The sequence below is a fragment of the Protobothrops mucrosquamatus genome, unplaced genomic scaffold (assembly GCF_001527695.2).
Source record: "Protobothrops mucrosquamatus isolate PMUCROS unplaced genomic scaffold, P.Mucros_1.0 scaffold1049, whole genome shotgun sequence".
Classification (NCBI taxonomy): Eukaryota; Metazoa; Chordata; class Lepidosauria; order Squamata; family Viperidae; genus Protobothrops; species Protobothrops mucrosquamatus.
The window spans coordinates 319,702-343,103 of record NW_015387281.1 but is presented as its reverse complement, the minus strand read 5'-3'; the positions used below and the strand labels follow the sequence as shown (position 1 = coordinate 343,103).

The following is a 23,402-nucleotide window of genomic DNA, read 5'->3' as shown; positions in this document are numbered from 1 at the left end:
GCATAGATGGCCACCACAAAATTGTACATTGGCTCCCGGCCGGCCTGGGCCAGGGCCAAGGTAGCAGGGGCCATTCCCTCACTGTTTCCAGGATAGCTTCGCGGGCCACATGAAACCACTTCACGGGCCGCATCCGGCCCCTGGGCCTTGTGTTTGACATGTCTGGTCTAGATGGCAAAAATGGCTTCCTTGGTTGGGAGGGGCTTTCGAAATCCAATGTCGCAAAGATACAGGGAAGAGCAGAGATCAGTGAGTTCTTGAAGGTACAGGGAGTCCTTGCTTTTTGGTGGTAATTGGGATTGCAATTTTAATGGCTAAGTGATGTGGTCATTACCCAACTAGATCTGATTTTACAACCAGTTTTACTTCAGTCAATAAGCGAATGACTGTGGTTGTTAAGCAAACCATGTGGATGTTAAGTGAGTCTAGCTTCCCCAATTGACTTTGCTTGTCCCAAGCTGACTGGAAAGGTCTTAGATATAATGCAATATATGAATGACCATGGGGAAAGAGGAGGAGGAGATGATGCATAGGAAAAAATCAGACAAGGGATAGATGCCTGCAGTTGGTTAACAGTCAGGGAAAGAAACTTAGGAAAGACCCACCCTAATGGATCAAGCAGTTAAAAGTGGAGGCGGGAGGTTTTGTGTCTTCAGACGTGCAAGATTCTGTTAATGTAGCCTTACAATAAAATAGAATCACTTCATCTCATTGTATTTCCTGTCTGATTTACCTGAGAGGGCTGACACAAACCATGATCATCTGACTACAACCTGCTGCAACCGTTGTAAATGGGAACTAGTTGCTAAGAATCCAAATTGCGATCACATGACCACTGGTGTAGTGTGACAGTCATAACTGAGGATAGATTGTAAGTCACATTTTCTGAGGCTGTTGTAACTTCAAACTGTCATTAAAATGATTGGTCATAAGTCGAAAACTACCTGTATAGGATGCTCCCTACAGAATAGGACCAGAATCAAATACTTCTGTGCATAAGCAGCACTGCATGCCTTTAATAAGGCCACTTGAGAATCTGCTTGTGTATAGCCAGCAGGATGTGCACAAACCCAATATCTTATTACTGTATATATAAGAAGAACTGATTTTCACATTAGTTTTCTGTTACAGGAGCAGAGCTGTCAATGCTATCTAAAAAAGAAGTGCCTGTGTAAATGCATTCAGAAATCACCCCAGAACATAACTTGTCACAGCTGGAAATGTAAGCTCTGCAAGTGGCTAGTGCAAAAATGTTACCACAAGTCCTGCAAGCGAATGGTATTATTATAATACTGCTGGCAGTCAATGATTCAATAGCTGCTTATAAAATAAGTTAAAAACTAAAAGTGGTCTCTGATTGGCTGGATGAAGCTGGATCTTGGGAATACTCACTATCAGGATTCAGGAAGAGGAAGGCTCTCTGGTGTAGATCCTCCTCCTCTTCATCCATTTTCATGTACTTAGAAAAACCAAATCTGGAATTAAAAAGAATAACATTTCAGATGCAGTGTATGTGTACCTACACAAACCCATATGCAGTCTGTGTTGCTCAAATGTATCTGAGGGTCTTGGCCTACATTATCCTATTTCTCACAGATTTTAGAAGGGCATTTTAGAAACTTATAAATATTGCAAGGGTAAGTTTTTGTGAGTCACAGCTTGCTTCACTAGATTTCTGGAGTAGTCTGCTACACACGTGTACTCACCTAGATGCACCAGTACTGAAGGACAGAGAGTTGCTGAAACTGAGCTTCTGAACACTTAGGTAGAAAAGAACACAATGCATGTCTGATTAGTAAGTGGAGCAAAGCATGGGAAAGGTAAGGCTCTGTCTCAATGCCAGTGTCAGAGGCACTCATATCTAAGTCACAGAAATCTATACTTCCTGTACTTGACCCAGTTGTAATTGAAACTGGCTCAAGTATCAGGAGAGTGTCACACAGAGGTATGTCAAGAGCCCCCAGTCTTCCAGTAAGCCTTCTCTGTGCGGTTCATGCCTTTCCTGCAAATGTTTGCTGAAAGGGCCTTCCAGACATCTGTGAAGATTCTTCACAAGCTGGAACCTGAACAGATTAAAATCACAGCTCATGTGTAACTTATTGTATTCTGAGGAGGGACGTCGACAACTATCAGTTCTTCACCCTGAGTAGTCGTGTACATTGTACAGTAAGTTCCAATAAAATTAGTAAAAATTTTTATGTTGCCTCATCCCAACCTCTATAGAAGATGTCCCGAAGTACTAGTTCCTATCGGTACGTTTATATTATTATTATTATTATTATTATTATTATTATTATTATTATATAATAATAATAATAATAGTAGTAGTAGTAGTAGTAGTAATAATAATAACAACAACAACAACAACAACAACAACAACAACAATAATAATAATAATAATAATAATAATAATAATAATAATAATAATAATAATAAAGTTGGAAGGGACCTTGGAGGTCATCGAGTCCAACCCCCTGCCCAGGCAGGAACCCTACACCATTTCAGACAAATGGCTGTCCAGTCTCTTCTTAAAAACTTCCAGTGTTGGAGCATTCACTGCTTCTGGAGGCAGGTTGTTCCATTGGTTAATTGTTCTAACTGTCAGGAAGTTTCTCCTTAGTTCTAAGTTGCTTCTCTCCTTGATCAGTTTCCACCCATTGCTTCTTGTCCTGCCTTCAGGCACCTTGGAGAATAGCTTGACTCCCTCTTCTTTGTGGCAGCCCCTGAGATATTGGAACACTGCTATCATGTCCCCCCTCGTCCTTCTCTTCGGAAAGAGAGGCAAATCATAAGGGAATGGGTCAACAGTATTTGTCCTCTAGCCTTTCTATCATCATATGGGCTAGAAGCCCAAAGGTCAAATATTTCTTGCATTCTTATTTTATATTTCAAATAGTTCCACAGAGTTGCTTTGCTGTGCCCTCCTCCTGCCCCAGAGCTGGGAGGAAATCATGTCAGCCTAAATCGTGCTGCTCCTAAGGACCATCCAACATGAGGCCATGCTGTGCTGCTTTCTGTGCAGTTTCTCCAGTGGCAATATGAGAGCAGGGACTGGTGCTGTTCCTCGGTCACATTCAACTGTCTCTAATGATAGGAAAGGCCACTACCAAATGATGTGCAAAATGTGCACCTGGGTAGTGATGTGTGCTAACTGCAATGTGGTAGCTTTATGGATTTGTGCTACTCAGGTGAAGCCACTGAATAAGTGTTCTTGGAGAGTTAAAGGGCTTTTAGTGTGTCTCAGAAAAGTGTTCAGCTGTGGGATGCTCTGCTCAGGCACATCTTCATAATTCCTCCAGTTTTATTTCAGATCTATTTATCAACTACTACCGGTAGATGGTGGCAAAAAAGACAAAAAACCCTCCCTTCCTTAGCCACCTAGCGATTGTCCAGATTTCTGTAATTGAGATATAGCTATAGTAGTGCATTGTTAAACAGATGGAGATTCTTTACTAATTCATTTTTAGTATAATTTTAAAAAAAGATAAAAACTAATACGAACTAATGGAAAATGAAGAAATAAATCCAAGAGAATCCTAAAAATTCAAGAAAAGAAAAAAAAGTAAAAGAAAAATAGGAAAGAAAGAAATAAGATAGAAAGAATAGTTTCCAATTTTCTTTAGAGCAGCTATATGCACAATTATAAATTTATCCCTTATTCTATGGTGGTTGTGCTCTCTTCTTTCTACAATTTATCCAGTCTAATAATCAAAACCATAAATCGCAAGTTCATTTTTTTTCTGATTCATGCAAGAAGTCTATAAGGCGTTGCTATGCAGCAATAAACAAAGTCATTGCCTTTTCTCTGATCAAACAAATCAATTTAGCCATCTCAGCAACTTCCACCAGCTTCACCACTTCATTGATTCATGTATCACATCATAGCACACATACACATTTTGAACATCCGAAAGGATAGAAGGGGAAAAAATTATAACTGTCTGTACCAGATTGTGTGTTATAAATAACTTTTTTTAAAGAAAGAACATTCCAAGAAGAGAGTGGCTGAGGGGCATTCCCAAAGAGCACTGGGCACTGGGAAGGGAATACCTCATCATATGGGCCACAGAAGCACAATTTTCTATTTCCATTACCCTTGTTAAGGCAGAAAAGGCTAGTCATGAAGAAAGCTTCATGATCTCTAGGTCCACCAGTCATCAATACTTAAAGTGGGGATGAGGAGGGAGGAACTCCCTGTAAAAGCATGGCAATTTTAGTCTCCCACAGAGTCAAGAGAGCAGCACAGAAACAAGTGTCAGGCCCCAAGACTGAACAAAAGAAGGTGGTCCCATCACAGGCCTGCTAGATGGATTGCAGCTGAGCAGATTTGCATCTCTGATCATCTCACCTCAAGCCTCTTCCCCCATATGCCAAGGAGCCATATTGGTTTCTGCCCACAGCCAGGAGTTTGATCCTGACTGATTCAATGTTGATTCAGCCTTCCATCTTTCTGAAGTCAGTAAAATGAGGACGCAGATTGTTGGGGGCAATAGACTCTGTAAACCACCCAGAGAGTTCTATAAAGCAATATATAAGTCTAGGCAGTGTTTTTTTGTAAAAAAAAAAAAAAAAAAAAGGTCCCGGAACTCACACACGTCATACAACCCGCCTTGCCTACCCTACAAGGTTCCATCCAAAAAAGGTGCCGGAACTCTGTTCTGGGCGTTCTATGACAAAAAAAAGCTCTGAATCTAGGTGCTATTGCTATTGTCCAAAAGAGAGCTTCTAGAAAAATATTTCTTTCAAGCCATAACACCTTGGACCCAGCTTCAACATGCCTCCTAGATGAGGCTCCATTGCAAAGTCCTGAACAAACAGTAAGTGGGACATATCGTCATTGCTGTGAGCAGGTTGTGTGGATGAAGCTTCAGCCTGTTAAAAGATAACATACTTCTTTCACCAACGGACTTTCTACACTTCAATCATTTCTTTCAGAGCTGCTTTGTAGTGACTCTCCTTCATACTTACTTCTCCAGGTACAGTGGAGACTCTCTGTAGAAGCATTTGTTCTCTGACTCCATGTGTGTAAGCCGGGTGAAATCATTAGGATAAACAAAAGAGAGGTAGACCTGTAGAAGGGGAAAACTGGTGAGAAAAGTCACAGTAAGGTGTCTATCATCCCAGTTTCAAAAGAGACTAAGGAAAAAGAACAGATGTGTGGATAATCTCATCAGGAACAAGCAAATCCTAAAACATGATTATTATACAAGACCATAAACTTTCTTAGCTAGGGTGAGAGAAATTGTTAAGGTCTGCATCTCAATGTATGTGTTGTGATAAATTTAAATTTAAATTTAGCTTTTATTTTCTTTTACTGAGAAACAAACTTCCACTCCAGGATATTGTGGCTAAAGAAACACAGGGATTAATAAAAGAAATTCAATATGGTTTTGGTATTCAGGCAGCAATTACCTTCCCATTCTCTTCTCTATCCCTTCCCAATTCTCTCTTCCTAGATTCACCTTTCCTTCCTTTTCTGGTTTACTAATGTTAATGCAGTTCCTATTAAAACATTCTGATCACTCTTGATGCTGTTATTTTGCATACTAACAAGAAATAATAAAAAGACAAGAGATGTGGGCAGGGAAAAAATGGTAACAAAGCCCATCAGACACTTACAAATTGCAGGCCCTGATAGCGGGCAATAGGAAAGTCCTTCACCACATATGTGGGGCTGTAGGCACAGGGGACCAGCACATTCTCCACATGGGATGGCTCAATCTGGGGAGCTGAGATAAAGGCAATTAAGAAAGAAGAAATGAGACCTTTCTAGACCACATGATGTTCCAGGGTCCACACGAACTCAACGTAAGTGATGATTCACTCCAGATTGTGATCTTCTTGTCTGATTTGTCCTAGTCTATGACAGTCACACTTAATTTCTTCAGTTAAGTGCCAGATATTTGTCATTTTGGCACTTTATGAGGAGGGATTTTGCTTTCTGTGGAGAAGCACTTTTTTTAGGAGCATTCTTCCATCCAGCATAAAGTGATCTACCTACCCTGGTGCATTATAAACAATATTGGACCACCTTTCATTATTCCCATGCTGAAGTACCACAATATTCCTGGTGAACATCAGGTTAGAGAGATCTATCTTGCCCTTTCCAAAGTTCTCAGAAAAGTGGTCAATTTCACATACATAAACATTTTTTTTACAAATGCCTGTTTAACCCTTTGTTGCTCACACAGATATTTCCTTAGCCTAATCCCCAAGTGTCTGCTTTTATCATACTTCAGAGCATAACACAGGTTCCTAGTATCCAACTGGTTTTCTCTTAGTCAAATTGTTTCTTCTCTCCCACTTACTGAGGAAGAAAATATCCCGAGGGTCAGGCTTCAGCATATCAGCTCCATGTTCATCCCTTTGTGCCCCCCAGAGGTAGCTGTCAGAGTGGCTAGCAAGGGACTGAGGCACATGGTCTACCTCATTCATTTTCAGGCTGGATTCATCTGCAGGCAGAGGAAGAGAGGGGCAAGAAAACAGGTTGTGATTATTGAAGGTTAAACTTACATACCTTTGGGTGTTTGCACAGCAAAGGTAGCCCACATTTCACATTTGTTAGAAATAAGTATTGAGCAAGAGGCGTCTTGAAATAGATTCCTAGCATTTTCACAAAGTCTATTAGCTGCAACCAACCTATTCCCCTGAGTAGTAATGATTAGTGGTCTTTCCTCCTTACTCTGTTCTCTTGGTCTTATTAATGTCATTTTCTGGGCGGCATTTCAGTTCTGAGAGTTTTATAGAGCACAAATGGTTTGCGTGTATGTGCACTTGTGTGTGTGTACACACATAAAAACACACATGGCATGTTTAATGTATCATTTGTTAGAAATTCTTAGATCAAAGGCTCGATTTACAGCATACTTTTTGATGAATACGTCACTGCTTTCTTCATGAAACTATACTACTAAATCTGGTGACCTTGTTTCAGATCTTGCTTGGTATTTGTTTCCTAGTTTCACCTTAATGCCCTGCCATTTTTGTTACTGCCTGCATGCCTCCTTTGTGCTTATCAATTCTTTCTTCTCTGCTTTTTTATATTCTATGAAAAATTGAAGCCTTTTGTTATTTGTGATTATTTGTTTGTTTGTTTGTTTGTTTTCCCTATGGTACTCTTCTTGAGGTGTTTTTATTTAGATTAGGCATATGTTGAACTATTATTTTCTGTTGCCCCTGGGGGTTGGATAGGGCTTGTGACCATTGCCCATGTGTTTTCCTACCGTAGTAAAGGCTCACTTCCAAACACAACTGGTTGTTTTAAAGGTGACTTCATTCCTTCCAATCTCACTTGAGTTTCTACTTGACGTAGAACTTTTAGAACTACAGGGATTTCATCAAAATTACACAAAACTAGGCTATATTTTATCTAGGTATAGGTAATTTTCACTTTGTATGCAGTATCTCTATTTTTATTAAGCCTTTTTACCAACTCGGACCTTTAAAATGTGACTGTATATCCTCTTCAAGGTTGGCTGCTATCTAGGTGGGGGGGGGAATTTCCAGTAGCGTTTGTTAGAAAAAGTGATTCCTTTCTTTTGAGTATCATTAATGGTAATCACAGTCATTATTTTTAGAAGGCTCCTAAGGGGAAGAGAACTGCTATAGACCTACACTACTGGGAGATGTATTTTGAATGTGCTATTATTTGGCTATTTAAATCTCTTATTGAGATTGAGTCAGGATTTATCTCTTCCAGTACTCCCAATTTATCTAATTCTCTTTCCAGCTGCCCATATCTTCTGCCTTTCTAAGGCAAATGACAATTTATTTTACACCTCCAAACACCTGTTTTAGAGAACTGTCCATCTTTTTAACTTCTTTCATCTTCTCTTTCATCTTTACGAATCTTTCATTCATTCTTTTTTCCCCCAAAAAACTGTCAATTTAGTATCCAGGAATTTGGCCCATTAAGTATCAAATGAGTCAGTTAACTTATTGCTCAATTCCTCAAATCTTTTTGAAAGTAAATGTGGTATAATTCATCTCTCTGCAGATTGCTCTAGCGATCCTCTCCTCTCTTTTGCTATTCATGCTGTTTTTCTGGTGGTTGGCATTGTAATATTGTAATCCAAAAGGGAAAGTATCTCAATTGCCAGGGAAAAAGTAAAAGGAAAGCGTTTTTTTCTGTCCTTAATACTTTAGTTGTCTCAAATGGCACTCTGTGGTTATAGCCAGCATCACAATATTTTTTGTTTTGTAAAATCCACCAATTGTCTGCACTCTATATTAGTAAACAAAAGAGCATTCCCACAAATGTCTGTTTCATTGCTCTATTTTAATTCCAAATTATTCCAAAGTTCATTCACTAAAATAAATTTCAAAATAACTATCCCCTTCATCTGTTTTCAACTTTCTTTTACATCCACTTCTTGTTAAGCTTTTTGACAAAAATCTTTTAAATCATAAAATCTCTTTTTTTCCCTTTTAGTCCAGAAAAAATGTTGGGTTACCAAGTGGAAGTCTCTTACCCTGCAACTCAGAAAATCTCTCTTTAGCTGTAAATTGGTTACATCTAAGAGTATTTTAGAAATCGAGGCTTGTGTGATTCATGTATCCCTACAGACTGTAATAAGATTAATTTATGCTTCACCAAAAAGACAAATAATTATTGATAGCAATCTAACAAAAACCTAATAGAGATACTAAAAAAACAAGACAGAAATGGCCACATTCTTTCATTGTTTATTTTGGTTCTTGAAATAGTGAATAAAGATATAAAATTAAATGAGAGAATTGTGAAAGTAAAGATTTTTTAAAAAATTGTAAACCATTTTGCAGATGACTTGGTGTTGACTTTAGAAGATCCCTTAAAGGGAATTGAAACATTAATCGGAAAACTAAAAAAATAATGGTGCATTAGCAGGATTTTAGATCAAAACTGAAGATAAAAATGTTAACAAAAGCATGAAAATAGAGATCAAATAAAACTGATGAATAAAATGGGTTTTAAGATTGAGAAGAAAATGAAATATTTGCATATCGCTATGACAAATATGAATTGTATCTGATTTCAAAATAATTATGTTGCTAAGATGAGAGAAACTACTGTATAATTGTCATTGCTGGGGAGAATTTCTATAATAAAAATGGAAGTCCTGCCTAGAATGATACTTTTGTACCATTTAAACAGTGCCAAAAGAATATATCTAAATTTGTGTGGTAGGGGGAAAATCTTTAACTATATTAAACATGAGTTAAATATAAAGTATTACAAGATGCAAAGGAAAGAGAAGGATTGCGTTGATCTGATTTGAAGACACATTTTGCAGCTTACTGTTTGGTTTGGATGAAAGAGTAGATGCTGCTGAGAAACAAAAGGTTTTTGGGGTTAGAAGGATATAACCAGAGATTTGGGTGGCATGGTATCTGTGGCATGAGTAAAGTAAAGGTTAATGTGGATTTTAAAAATCATTATGTTATATGTGACATATTGCGAATATGAAATAGATACAAACCCAGATTGTGCCCAAAATGTATTTGTGACTCTCAGCACAAGAAGGATTTTATCGATGAAAAATCACAGGCAAACAAAAATGACTAATTACCAAGAAATATAATTTTGTCAAAGGGAATAAAAATAAAATGAAGAGAAGAACGGATGCCATTTGTTTTCTTATTTTGCAGTTATTGGGAAGATTTAAAGTAGACTAAATAATTTGTTTCTGAATATTGGAGAACTCAGTTTGAAACAGAATTGTGTACACATGCTAACCATGCAATTTCTAAAATGTATAAACTTACTGAAATGTGGAAACAGAACAACAAATAAAAGAATGTACAAGTAGTCCTTGACTTATGAGTGTTCATTTAATGACAGTTTGAAGTTATGATGGCCTCAAACCACAGTTTAAAAACTACTAATCTAGCAGATCCTGCATTGACCATAATCTCATTTAGGGCTTGCTCAAAATAATGCTCATCAAGCAAGTGCTTCGGGTGAATCCTGTCTCCCACTAAAGTCACAAAAAGCAGCATTATTTATCATCAGTTTACCCCAAGAACTCAAGGCAATGTCCATAGTGTCTTCTCCTCCCATTTTTCACTATCACCATGACAATTCTGACAGGTAGGCTAGGCTGAGAAAGTAGGGGTTGCCCAAGTCACCCAGTGAGATTCCATAGCTTGAGAGTGGGTTTGAATTTGGGTCCTAATTTCACATCATGCAGTCAGCACATCAGGAGAAAGGCTAAAGGCATATTTCCATTTCCAAGATCTTCACATGAACCAGGACCATATAATACAGCTGAACACATGATATTGATCATATATGAATGATGTTAGTGCAGGGGAGGCTGGATCCTTAATTGCTCATGTGCTGAGTGTGTTGTATCTAGAGCAACATGCAGTGAGTGTTGTGGTGTTATATCGGTGTCTTTCCTCCACAATAATCCAAGCAGCTCACAGATCTCCACAAGGGACCCTATCAGCTACCTCTTACTTGGCTTCTCATCTGCCCCAAGATAATTCTTTGCTCTTTGTATTAGAGTCTGCTAACTTCAGCTGGGATATCGACTGTGCTTTTGTTTATTGTCTGTACTCTTTGTTGGTTTTTAGACTTACAGTATGCTATTTGCTCTGTCCCCTGCCCTATTTTGTGAATCCCAGAATAGGATATGGGCTGGAGAAAATAGGATGGAAACATCCTTCTTCTGAACTTCCTTCAACTAGTTTATGTTAGAATCTGCATTTATGTATGTGTGTGTGTGGGGGGGGGACATGATTTCTCTCCTACATGATTTCTTAGAAAAGAGCAGTATTTTTTAAATACCACAAACCTAAATCTTCAATTTTCTGGATTCTGGTGTATTTCAGCCCATAAATAAGCCAAGCATCTTTTAAAAGGGAGGTGATGGGTTGGAATAGTGAGGCAGAAGAATGATATAGTGTACATCGAGGGTATTAATTGCACCGTGTATCACACTACTGAAAGAGCAATGGCTGCCTCAGCGGAGGGAGAAAAATGTCAATATTAGTTTTCTTTCCTTGTGTCAGCATGAGATCCTGGCAGGTCTGCTGGAAGTAAGGCAGATTCACCGATCAAAGAAGAATAGATGGTTCCATTCTTATCTGTTTCTGATTCTCTGGTGCCAAGATAACTAATGCTTAGAATACAGACTTGGCTAAGCTCTCTAAGAAAAGGACAAATGTGATTGCAATAAAGCATTTAAGACAGACCTTCGGAGAACAATTTCTATAAAAATAGTGGTTTATAAAAGCTGCTCTTGTTATACTTTATGAAAGAAGAACCAATTAAAGTTATTCTGACTGTCATCTGGGGGAGGCACAAAATATGGATAATTTTATCAAGGCTATTATTGTTCTTAACTATTTATATTCAATGCACATATCAAATCTTCTATTATTCATCCATTATTTTTGCAATAGACAACTGTGTTATTCAGACCAGTTAATCTAAGAGATACAATCCAAGATTCTTCATAACAACATTCATAGATTTTTTTCCCCCTGCACATTTCTACCCGAGAGCAATCAATACCTACCATTACTATGCAGAGCCTGTTGCTTTAAAATAGTTTAAGCCGAAACACAAAATATCAGGTCAAACAAGTTTTGTCAGAAATCGAGGCTTTAAATTATTCAGCATGTCTACATGTCCATTATTCTCCTGAGGCACCTTTGAACAATTTGTCTTTAAAATCATACTAGCTCCATCTGTTAAAACTAACAGAAGATTGATTTTTCTAGAAATATTCTGTCAGAACTACAAAACATTTGTGGTTTGAGGTCGTCTCCTTTCCACCATCTTGTATTGTGCTTCTGTATAGAGAGAGTCTGTTACTTGTAGAAATTTCATGGCATCAGAACTAAGGAGGCTTAGCTGCTGACACATAACTGGGCACGCGGCAGAGAAAAGAGTTTTGCTGACAAAGTGGCTTATGAAATTGACCCGAGTCTTTAAAATGATGGGCTGGCACGGGTCTATGACAGCTCACCACAGCCAACTCACTGCAACCAACTTGCTGCAGCCAACTTGCCGTGGCCAACTCGCTGCAGGACAAGAGTTACGCTAATATCGAAGAAATAGTTGAATAGAATCATTAAAGAAAGGAAGCCAAAGGAGGAACAAAATAAAATTTGAATGATAAACATTAACACGTTTTAACATTATTTTAAATAATTAAATTGAATTGTTGAATTGTCCCGCAACTAGTTGTCTCATGGTGAGTTGTCCCACGGTGAGTTGGCCACAGCAAATTGGCCATGGGGAGTAGGCCATGGCGAGTTCACAGCAGAGAGTTGTTCTATTCTGGCTGGCACTTGGGGTGATGGTGGGGCTTGAGGAATGAATGGCGGGCATTTTGTTGTGAACAGTCCTGGCCTGTACCTCCTCAGATTCCTTAAATGACCCAGCACAGTATTCAGTTCAAAAGGTGTATCAGAAAATACTTTTTTAAAAAAAGGGGGGGCACACTTCAGAACATTTTCAAACTCATAAGAAAACAGGCTAGGATGGGCGTTTATGTTATCATATCTAGACTGAAAAGAATCTGATTCATTCATTACTGTTTCAAATACACAAAGCGAAGATGAGAGGCCTGAGAATTGGTTGCCTGGTTACCAATAGGGTTTATTAAAGACTAAGATCCAGTGGACGGCCAGCTCCAAGAGCCAGAGAGTAGGACCTTCTAGTAATTTTAATCAGAATGACAATTATTTGGCTAATTCAGCTTATTTCTGAAAATGTTTGCTCTTTTTTGCTAATTACCATCAAGATACTAACTTTGACAGCACAATGCCAAAATAAATAAAACAAAATAAAAAAATAAGTATCATAATACTATGGAACACAGTTCTGAAAGCTTTCGACACTTGCCTTGATGATTAAAAATATCCTAACTATGGTGAAAGGAACTACACTTTCATAACATGAAAGTAATCCCAATCTAATACTCTGGATCGGATACAGAATTTGAAGCTAATGTGAATTCATTTTGAATGTCTAATGTGTGTCTCTAGTTTTCAGGCCTTCCATCAGGCAACATGGAATAAACAGTGCAGAAATATAAATTTAATTTGCCCCTTTGGGGCAGTGACCTAAACTGCTATACAATATCACAAGCTGTTAATGACCCAAAAATAAAGGTCACACTGAGAATTTCAGGGCTATCACCGAAGAGCAAAGTTCTTTTATTTTGAAGCTCTGAAAAATAAAGGTCACTTCACTCTTACTTATAAAAAGATGCCTCATGGATGTCATGGCCATATCTGTTTAGTGAAGATTTTCATCCAGGTCAATACTAAGAAGCTGCTACAGCTGCAGAAAAATAGAAGAACCATCTAGATTCTTATGTCAACTGAGTAGTTGCTCAGTTCTAATTCCATATGGCGACACATCCCCCAACCCATCAGGTTAGGAAGGAACCTTCAGAATTCAGGACCGAAGCAAACATCCACATGTTTGGGTCATACTAAAAACAATCAAAGTTAATAATATTTCACTTGCTTTCAAGTTTACATCTAAGACAATATAGCTTGCATTAATTTATAGCTGGAAATCACAATCTGTATTATTAGATTTCAGAACAGGCAAAAAGATTGACCAGAAATGCCAGTCACGACGTAAAATGCAAGAAAGATATGAGAGATTGAGGATGGGTCTGGGTGGGAAAGAAATATAAAAGAACATAGGGATTATTAAAAGGTAGAAGATCACTGGCACCTTAGCTTATAAATCATAACATAGCAAGGTGGTATGGATTTTTAAAAGTGTTTTAAATAACGTAAAGAGATTCTGCCTCAACAAACAGACTATAGATGGAGGCAGGAATTTCCTCTTATATAATGTCCAACTTTCTGTACAGTAGTTACTCCAGACTAGCATTAAAGATACCTTACTGAAATCTGCAGTTTCTGCTTCCCTGATGTTCAGTGGTGGGATTCAGCTGGTTTGCACCAGTTTGGTAGAATTGGTAGCTAATTTTTTGTTACCCAGGCCCAGAATGGACTTCTGGAAGCGGCATCCACACAGAGACCCGGTTGTTCACATATTTAAATCCCACCACTGCTGATGTTGCCTAGTTGTGTTGGGCTTGATAAAAGGACAGTTTGCTCTGTTTTTGTGCCATGACAATTAATTTGTCTTAAGAGGATTATATACTTGTTTAACTGTATAAAATAGAAATATGAGGATAACGCTTTAATTGCATTTTTAATAGGAAGATGTAATAATGGGTTTGGGGTGTTTTTTTTTTTTTTTACAAAAATGGGCTAGATCTGGGAGTTGCTCAGAATGGTATTTCCTTTTCTACAATGAAAAGATGAAACGAAGGAGATACTATTCCGCTCCAACTGTGAGGAAGCTATAGAGCAGCGGTTGGAACAATTTGCATCTAGGGCACTTTGTTGCAGCCACAGACCAGGCCAGAGCAGTTCTGATCTAGCCTACTAGTTTAAATTTTATGTTGGTACTCAGTGCTCTAATGAGGCAGGCTCCTGCAAAAGAGGGCAGCTATTTAGAGACCTTTCCTCCAGTCACACTAAAGATGTGATGACATGTTATGGAAAGCACAATACCAGAAGGACAAGAGTGCGTCTCCCATAGTCTGTACTTCAATTGCTTCACCTACTTTCCCATGGACATCTCTCTTGAATAGCTGGTGCATATTAACTACAACATCGTTTTGTTATGTTGTCTTGCGTTTTTCCATACATGCTTGCTGACTGTTTTCTTTCTAAAGGGTTTAGATTCTTTTTGATCAAAGCTTTGCAAATAATAAAGGGTGCCAGAATTCAAAGGTTTTCTTTTTTCTTTAGCAACCATTATTTTTAAAAATGGTTGGGAAAAGCAAATAGATAGGCTAAGAAGATTAAACACGTAATGCTGCAAAAGGAAAAGCAGACAGGGGCAAATAACCAGACAGGAGTAGCTTGAGGAGCTGGGCAGAGTAGAGGGAAATTACTGCCATCTGTAGCCATATTCCACCCTCAAGGAGAGTAATTCCAGATGCTGAATAGCAGCAAAGTCTGTGATAACATCCACAATATTCATCCACTTGTCTGTATGTGGCAGCTCAATTACATAATTAAATATAGCTATAGTTATTAAATGCTTCGGGGTTTTCCAAAGCAAACTTCCTACATGAGATTTGCCTTCCTCAAAAGGTTACTATTACCTGTCTTTCAACTAAGACTACCTAAAGGCAGGATATGATACTGGTCTATCAAGAACCATATTGTTACTAATCTGGTTTTTAGACAGCAAGAGTCTTGCTCTTCTTCATACTATGAGATAGGCTGGAAAAGTTCATTAGATAGGCACTTCTCTAATAATATAGAGTAATGAGGTACAGCCTTCCTTATTATACTCTGCTTTGGGAAATATAACCTCCCATTTGTTCTAACTGCCTTTGAAGTTACTGACTGTCTGCATTATTGCTGCTGTTATCCCTAAACTGCTTCATAAATTTTGAAAAACATGATATAAATACAATAAAATCTGCAGTGAGAATTGCATGAATTCCCTGTACAGAATACATCAACACAAAGGTTAACTTAGTCATCCCAGGACGTAGTTGAAGAATGATCAAATGCAAAAATTATGCCAGTGATAATATGTTTAAAATATATTAAATATTAAATGGTAATATTTCACTCTTTTCCTCCCTATCTCTTAGAGGTTCATATGCAATCATTCCTGTTTTATTTTCTGTTTTTTTGGCAAAGGAAGGAATTTCAGGCAAAGAATGAGATACCAAGAAAATCACTTTTCATGGAGTGGTAGCCGTAGACCAGAGGACAGAGATGAAAATTCACAGTGACTGATGTCTCCAGACGGAAACATTCCCTCACAGCCTATCTATCTTGTAGGCACTTCTGTCAATACCCCAATTGCCCTGATCCCTTGTGTGCCAGCCATGCCCCCATACTTTTACACAAGCCCTCTGCTTTATCTACACCTTCTGCTGGATACTTAATTATAGGCACCTTGTGTATTGAGTGCCAGGCAGAAATCTATTCATCAAGTGCCTCCTGCTGCCAGGCCAAGTTATGAGCAGGAAGTGGAAGATCTATGGATTTAATTAAACCTGGCACTATCCATCCTTGTTTACAAGACAGCTGTTCATAATTCAGTTTAGGAAGCATCATCTGATGGACATTTGCTGGGATGGGGGGGGGAGGGCTTTTCATGCTAGCCTCTTTTCTTTTTGCCCAGGGACCAAAGAAGCTCCTAGAAGCTTCTGATGCTCCTAGAAGCTTCTGATGCTCCTAGAATTTTATTCATATTTACTGCTCCCCAAGAGATATTACACACACACACTTTTACTTTTATGCAAAGCACCAACATTTCACATTGTTTTACAGTGCCTTTCTTTTTTATTTGTGAAAGACAGTAACTAAATGCCTTTCACAGCTCAAATGCTTGATCCATCTGATATTATTTTATGGAGCGTACTCCCAACTTCATAAGCATGCTGCCAGATTCATAGACAAGAGACCAGCAGTGAGTCTAGGCATTTGAGTTGACACAGCCTAATATGAATTAGACTCAGCTAAAGAGTCTCAGACACATGACATAGTATGGTTAGATATTAGTCCCCACTGCATATTAGAAAGAAGTTATTAAAACAGTAGATTGTCCTCAATCAACATGAAGGTGCAGTTCCTTATCATACCCACTGTGGTTTAATTTCAGCACTTTTCTCCTACCTTCCTGCAGTTTGACAAATATGTGCCTTGGGCTTCTCAGCTTCTGACCTCAGAAGTCCTCAATTTAATCCCCACACTTTCTAGAATTAATTCGTAGAAGGGATTTTCAGAGATGTACGGTAGTTTTAGAAGGCTGAATGGAAAAAAGACTATAGGGCAAGTTGATACCGTAGCTCAGCAGAGAAGGGAAGCCAACATTCTACAGCAGGGGTGTCAAACTGCCAGCCCGCGGGTTGGTTGCATCATACGGAGGCCGCACCCACCCCAGCTCCAGCAATGCAAAAAAAGTTGCGATATATCGTGACACGTCACGTGACATGGCGAGTTTGACACCCATGTTCTACAGTATTAATAAAAGAACTGGTAAAGTTTTGAGAAAAATGACTATGAAGGAAAAAGTTCAGGAAAAATGTATTCAATTAATTTATCTGGAAGATTTCTATTCCACCTTAAGGCCTCCCTTGCAATTTAAATATTCTAAAAAGAGCAATATTATGAAATAGTAATAAAAACACAGCCGTTACACAATTAAAATGATAAAAGATCAGAGGAAAATAAACTAACAAAATCAAGCAATAATAAAAACAGCAAACAACAAAATTAATCAAATTGACTAGCAGTTTCAGAAAGTAACAAAACATAATGTAATTTGAAAAACAAACACAATATTTAATCAACAAAGCTTGAGCACAGAGGGCAGACTTTACATGATGCATAAAAATAATAAATCCAATAAACTTGAAAGATGATCCTTAGACTGCTAAACAAAGTTCAAAGTTTTTATGCCTTCTTTTCTATTGTCTGATGGAAGATAGAGGCAAAACTGTCCCTTTGCCTAAGAAAAGGGATTCATTTTTCTCTGGGATTTCTTCTACCTTGTGCTGATCAACCTTTCTGAACACTAATTATTCTGAAAAGATTATCCTCTCACCTATCACAATGATGCTATATGCTACAAAATTGGCATACAGGTGTTCAATGCAAGAAAAAAATCAGAATACAAGGTCTTTTAGGCAGATGACCCCTCACTTTTTTGCATACTGTCCTCATTAACCATAACCACTGCAATCCTATTTATTACTATGCAGTGGGAATTGGGTTTCTAGGGCTTCATAGAATCTTTACCTGTATAGAGTGAGATGTAAGGGGAATCAATGACTTCAAACTTGAAGCTGGGAAGGAAAATTCGCCACTGAAAGAAACAGGAGAAGTCCTTCAATTTGCATGTATTTATATTCATAGGTAATAAAGTGTATTGCTGCAACCACAGATATCACATAGGTATAATACATAAAATACAATGCCAACAGGATCAGATTTGAATAAAAGTGATTAAATGAGAATAAAATTGGTTAGATGTGAATATAATGCTAGCAAATGTAGATATCTATCCAAACTTAAAACATTAATGTCATTAAGAGTCACCAGTTCTAATACTGTAGCTTTCCTCGGGACCCAGGACTGGTTTATATTTCTTTCAAACCAACAACAAAATAAGAGTGACTACTTAATAACTAATGTAAGGGAACACACAAACAAAAATGTACACATTCCACTTCAGAACCCATGAAGGTTTCCATCATCTAACCCCCATGGTACCATATTATGAAAGGGGCAGCAGATAATATAATGGCTGCCATTTTTCATTGAAAACAAGTGCAAATCCTATTTCACAGGAGCTTTATGGAATTTTCCTTCAAGATGCATTGAGGGTATAATTTGAAAATAAAAGGTCTTCCTTAATAAAAGACTGATAAGTTTGAGTAAGTACTGTGACTAGAATCTATTTTGTTTAAATTGAGAAGACCAAACTTGAGCATTGGCATCTATCTACAGCAGGGGTGTCAAACTCAATTTCATTGAGGGCCGCATCAGCATTGAGGTTGCCCTCGGGGGGGGCAGGTGGGTGTGGCCAGGGTGGGTGCAGCCTACTGGGTGGGCGTGGATGGAGTGGGTGTGGCCTACTGGGTGGACATGGCCAGCTCTACATCATTTGCGTCAAGGGTGTCTGTGGGGGCCTGAGCAGGAGTGGGACAGATTTGAGGGTCTCTGGCAGAAGGGGGTGGGACCGGGGCAAGCGCCAAGGCATGGTCCATTTCTTCATTCCTCACAAAGGGTGACACCTCCCCAGCATGCACCCAGGGGACGGGGCCGACACAGCAGGGGCTGGTTCCTCGCTGTTTCTAGATGGCCTTGTGGAGCTAAGACTGAATGGGTTTCAGCATAGATGGCCACCACAAAATTGTACATTGGCTCCCGGCCAGCCTGGGCCAGGGCCAAGGCAGCGAGGGCTATTCCCTCACTGTTTCCAGGATGGCTTCGTGGGCCATATGAAACCACGTTGCAGGCCGCATCCGGCCCCCGGGCCTTGTGTTTGACATGTCTGATCTACAGGTATATCTCCTCTATATCCTGCTCTGGAGCCAAACATGGATCTTCTTCTTACCCCCAAATTTAAGGGTTTTTTTAAAGAGAGAAATGATCCAGGCATTGTAAGAAAAGACAACACTATTCTCTTGGGTGATGTCTCAATGCTTTTTGACTTGCAGTCAAATCCTTTATCCTTCTGTGGAATGTGTTATTATTTCCTTTCAAAGAATGTAAGCTAAGTGTTTCTATAAATGTACTAAAAAGAAAATGCTTCACACATCTTCTGTCTATCATATGAACTTGTCTTCTGTATTTCAAAATGCAAATATTACATACAGTATTCTAAATAGCAATGTGAATATTAATATTGGGAAGGGGACAGGACAGCCACTTACAATTTTATAGTTTCAATATCATTTGTTCACTTTTTTAAACAAAGCAAATGAAAAACAATCACAAAAATGCTCTGGATATGGAAAATGGTTTCAGAATAGCACTGCCTTTAGGGCAAAGAGATTTCATTTTAACAAAATTTCATCTCCCTCTAGTGAATACCTTAAAATAATATATGTCCAAGAATCTTCTAAATAGAGTTCAGGTGTGAGAAATAAAACCTGGATTATTCAAAGAACTCGTATTTAGGGTCTACTGATAATATTCCTAGAGCTGGGCTTAGAGTTATTGTCCTGTTTGTGATGCTTCCATTAGAAATGTCTGAACACAAAGCAGTTCCAGTCACTTTGAGTTCCCCCTAAAAAAAATCTACTTCCCTTTCCTGCTCTTATAAGTTCAATATTTCATGTTGCTATGTTTAATCCTGGGAGGGTACCTTGGGAATAACTGACAAGCATTTGGACACAAGCATTAAGGTGTTTGGGTTTATCTGCTTGCTTTATATACTTGCTTTTATATAGGGCATATGCTGTTCATTCATCATATTTAACATTGACCGAGGCAAGTCACCTCACAATAGTTTTACAGGCCCAGGTGCTTTTCAGTCCTTGGAGCAATCAAAGGATGGTATATCACGGGTGTCAAACTCGCTGCGTCACGTGACATGTTGCGACGTATTGTGACTTTTTTTGCATTTCCGGAGCTGGGATAGGGGCGGCTTCTGCATGACGCAACCGGCCTGTGGGCCAGCAGTTTGACACCCCTGGTTATGATGTTAAACCAAAGATAATCCCATGGAGCATCTCCCCCATTGCCTGTTCTCTGGGTGTTACACCTGCCAGGACGATCCAAAATCCTTTGAGAAAGACTTCACAGTAGGTACAGACAATCCTTGGGAGGGAAGAGCATTTACTGAGTGGCTAGTTTTCTTTTTAATTTAGAAATGTAATGGAGCCTCTTTTAAAAAGACTAATATTTTACCTTCGGCAGCCTGCAGTGCAGTGAAGCCTTATACAAAAGGAATACAGTTCAACAAAGAGGCAAGAAAATGAGCTTGTTTTTTGAGACATTTTATCTTGCGAATAAAAGTGTTTAAGAAATTAGCACCTAGGAACTCTTTCTCACTCTCTCCATTTTCCCCAGTGGAGTCTATAATTAATTTGAAGGGAAAAAACCCGTTCCCAATCTCCATTACAAGCATGAGAAGATGGGACTTATCTCTTTCTCCCTTATCCTTTGTTTAACTATATAGACCCAATTAAGGGAGTTAAGAAAAAAAATAGTTCCTTATGCTTGTCTTATCTGATAAACATTGATCTGATAAACATGGGCAGGTTGTTTTTTCAACTTGTACCTCCGATAGCCTGCATTAATGAAAGTCCAATTAATATTCTGCCAGAAATGCTTTTGGGGCTAGGGCAGTTTAGTAGGATATAAATATGTATTCAATGACAGTATTTTGAGTCAATAACCAAAAAGCTGGCAGCCAGAATTATTGCTATTTTTTTAAAGCTAGTTTTCTTAATGGATTATTGTACCTGACGGGGAAAATAATCCATAGGGATTTACTTACACCCACTTCCACATGGTCTGATCCACGGTCGTCCTGCTTATGGAGGAGCTCAAAGTAGTAGCGCCTGGAGGAAAGGACACTAGGTGGGAAGAGAAGAAAAGGAAAAGAGGTTATAACCCCAGCTTTACAGGACCTGAAGGAATTCTCTTTGGTAGCAACGTACTAGAGACCAGAGGGGTGGGGGAAGAAACTGATGAAATAAGCTGCCATTGACTCTGTTTCACATAGACTGTCCAACAATAGGCCTTGTGTGTCCCCAGGAATAGAGAAAGGCAGCAGAATAGGAGTCCTATTGGCTGTACACTTTGGTCTCTCTTTACATAGAGGTACTGAACACACAGTATCATCCCAGGAATAATGAATAATATCACAGCTCAAAGGGTCATCCCCCTTTTCTTAAATGTCAAGTACATCCATGTTTTCTACTTTCAGAGAAAAATGCTACAATTCATCAGTTTGCATAAGCTGTCGTAACTATTCATATTTTAATGGGTTTAGGAACAGTGGATGTAACAAAAGATAAAAGGGAGAGGTAGTAATGTAAAGATTAGGTGTATCAGCTGGGATCTAAATGACAATGGTTTTATCTCAGCCCTAAACTTAGTAAAATGTCCTTTGAAAAACTCTAATTTCCAGCCTCAGTTTTTTTTAATCTTTATAATTTAAGTTATAAAGGCCTATCTTAAAGGTTATTGTAGAAATATTGGGAATGCTTGAAATGGGCTGAATAAATGGTAAAGATTGAATAGCAATAGGATTATTTTTGCTCACATGCCTGCTCTCTTATGTGCAGAAGCATATAACATGTAAAGATTGCTGAGGCATCCAACACTGGAGATGCAGGGCCAAGACAAAGAATGGGGCCTAGACATAAATATTTTGCTTAGTCATTGATCACATATATATTCAACCCTTTGCCTATTTGTGGTCCAATTGTTTGCATGTTGTTAGCCACCCAGTGTCACCTTGCGGCGAGATGGACAGCAAACAAACAATAAAATGCAACCATGATAACTTTGAACATGATTTCTGTTTTTCCTTGTGCAAATAAAATTAGACTTTATTCATTGATTCAGAAGTGACATTTGGACCCAAACCCTCTATGTATTTCCAAATCACATATGCATAACTTTGACCATAGCTTTTAAATTTCAAATAAAGTGTAGTACTGAAGGATCTATGGAAAAACTTCAAGCATTCAGAAAGCTATCTCTGCTATGAAGGAGATGAAGCACTGAAGGAATAAAAAGAAGAATTAGAACAAAGGCAAAGAGGATGCTGTCAGTAATCCCAGCTATAATAGATGACCGCCCCTAGCTGACACAGGGGAGATAGATGAGCTGCAGCTACAGCAGAGATCCTGCCATGGTATCATTGCTGCCTGTCAATTCTGATTGGTCAGAGCAGAAGACTCCTAAAATCCTCCTTGCTGGCTTGGTGCACTGCATGTTGCTGCTGCTGCCATGGAAACCATATCCATCTTCCATCCAGGGAGCCAGAAGTCTGCTTTGAACTAGCTAAGAAACTCAATCAATGCAGTGTGTTATTCATTTTAATAACAACACAAACTCCCCAGAGTTGAATGAAGTTTGATAATTTTGTAAGTTAGGGATTCTTAAGCCCTGGGAAGAAAACAAGAAGATTCTATATGGAAAAACAAGACTCAGTCTCCCAAAATATAAGATGGACAGTTATTAACTTTAGCTGATGCTTGCTAACTCAGTTGTGGCACTATCATGCAGAAATGATGGACATTTTTCTAATAGCAACAATATCGGGCTACCCTGAACTTGCTAAGAACAGGGGCATTACAAATAGTTTACTTCAAAGACCACAGGAAATCATGAGATAACTGGCTTCAAAGAACTCCCCAAATATGCCACAATCAACTTAGAGACGCCATATTTAATCTTTGGTATCTTCATCCCAAATAAGAGGTATCAGATGCTCAGAAAGTACTTGGTTGATAGCTCCCTACATTCTAACTTTACACTTCTTCAGAAACATTCCTCCCCCACCAAAAAAAAAACAAAAAACCAGAAAAAACAAAATGGCCATTTTGCACCATTTCTTTAGTTCAGCAAGTGTTTGTCTGAATTATGTCATTTGAAAGACAAGTTCTTCTGGAAACCTAGGCCAAACAACTTTTGTTGCTCAAGGAAACTAAATAAGAGTACCAAAAAGCTCTCATGTTGAAAATGTTGTGTTCTTTGTATTCCCCCCCCCTTAATCCCCTATGCATATCCTGATCACCCATTAAGGGTGATTGCCTTTCACCATTGATCGCCCATTAAGGGTGATTGCCCTTCACCATTGATCGCCCATTAAGGGTGATTGCCCTTCTCCATCTGCATACAGTTTCATGCCCGTTGCTGGTTGGCTAACTAGCAACAGG

General features: G+C 38.6%; 1 protein-coding gene across 1 annotated transcript in view; it reads right to left on the bottom strand.

The window, feature by feature from the left end:
- B4GALNT4 (beta-1,4-N-acetyl-galactosaminyltransferase 4) overlaps positions 1-23,402 on the bottom strand; it is a 189,853-nt gene that overhangs the window by 15,469 nt on the left and 150,982 nt on the right. The window contains exons 8-13 of the mRNA XM_015820061.1: positions 21,008-21,086; positions 17,797-17,863; positions 6,309-6,452; positions 5,620-5,729; positions 4,969-5,069; positions 1,393-1,475 (exon numbers count right to left, since the gene is read on the bottom strand). Coding sequence (XP_015675547.1) covers positions 1,393-1,475; positions 4,969-5,069; positions 5,620-5,729; positions 6,309-6,452; positions 17,797-17,863; positions 21,008-21,086 — 584 coding nt within the window. The remainder of the gene's footprint in view (positions 1-1,392; positions 1,476-4,968; positions 5,070-5,619; positions 5,730-6,308; positions 6,453-17,796; positions 17,864-21,007; positions 21,087-23,402) is intronic.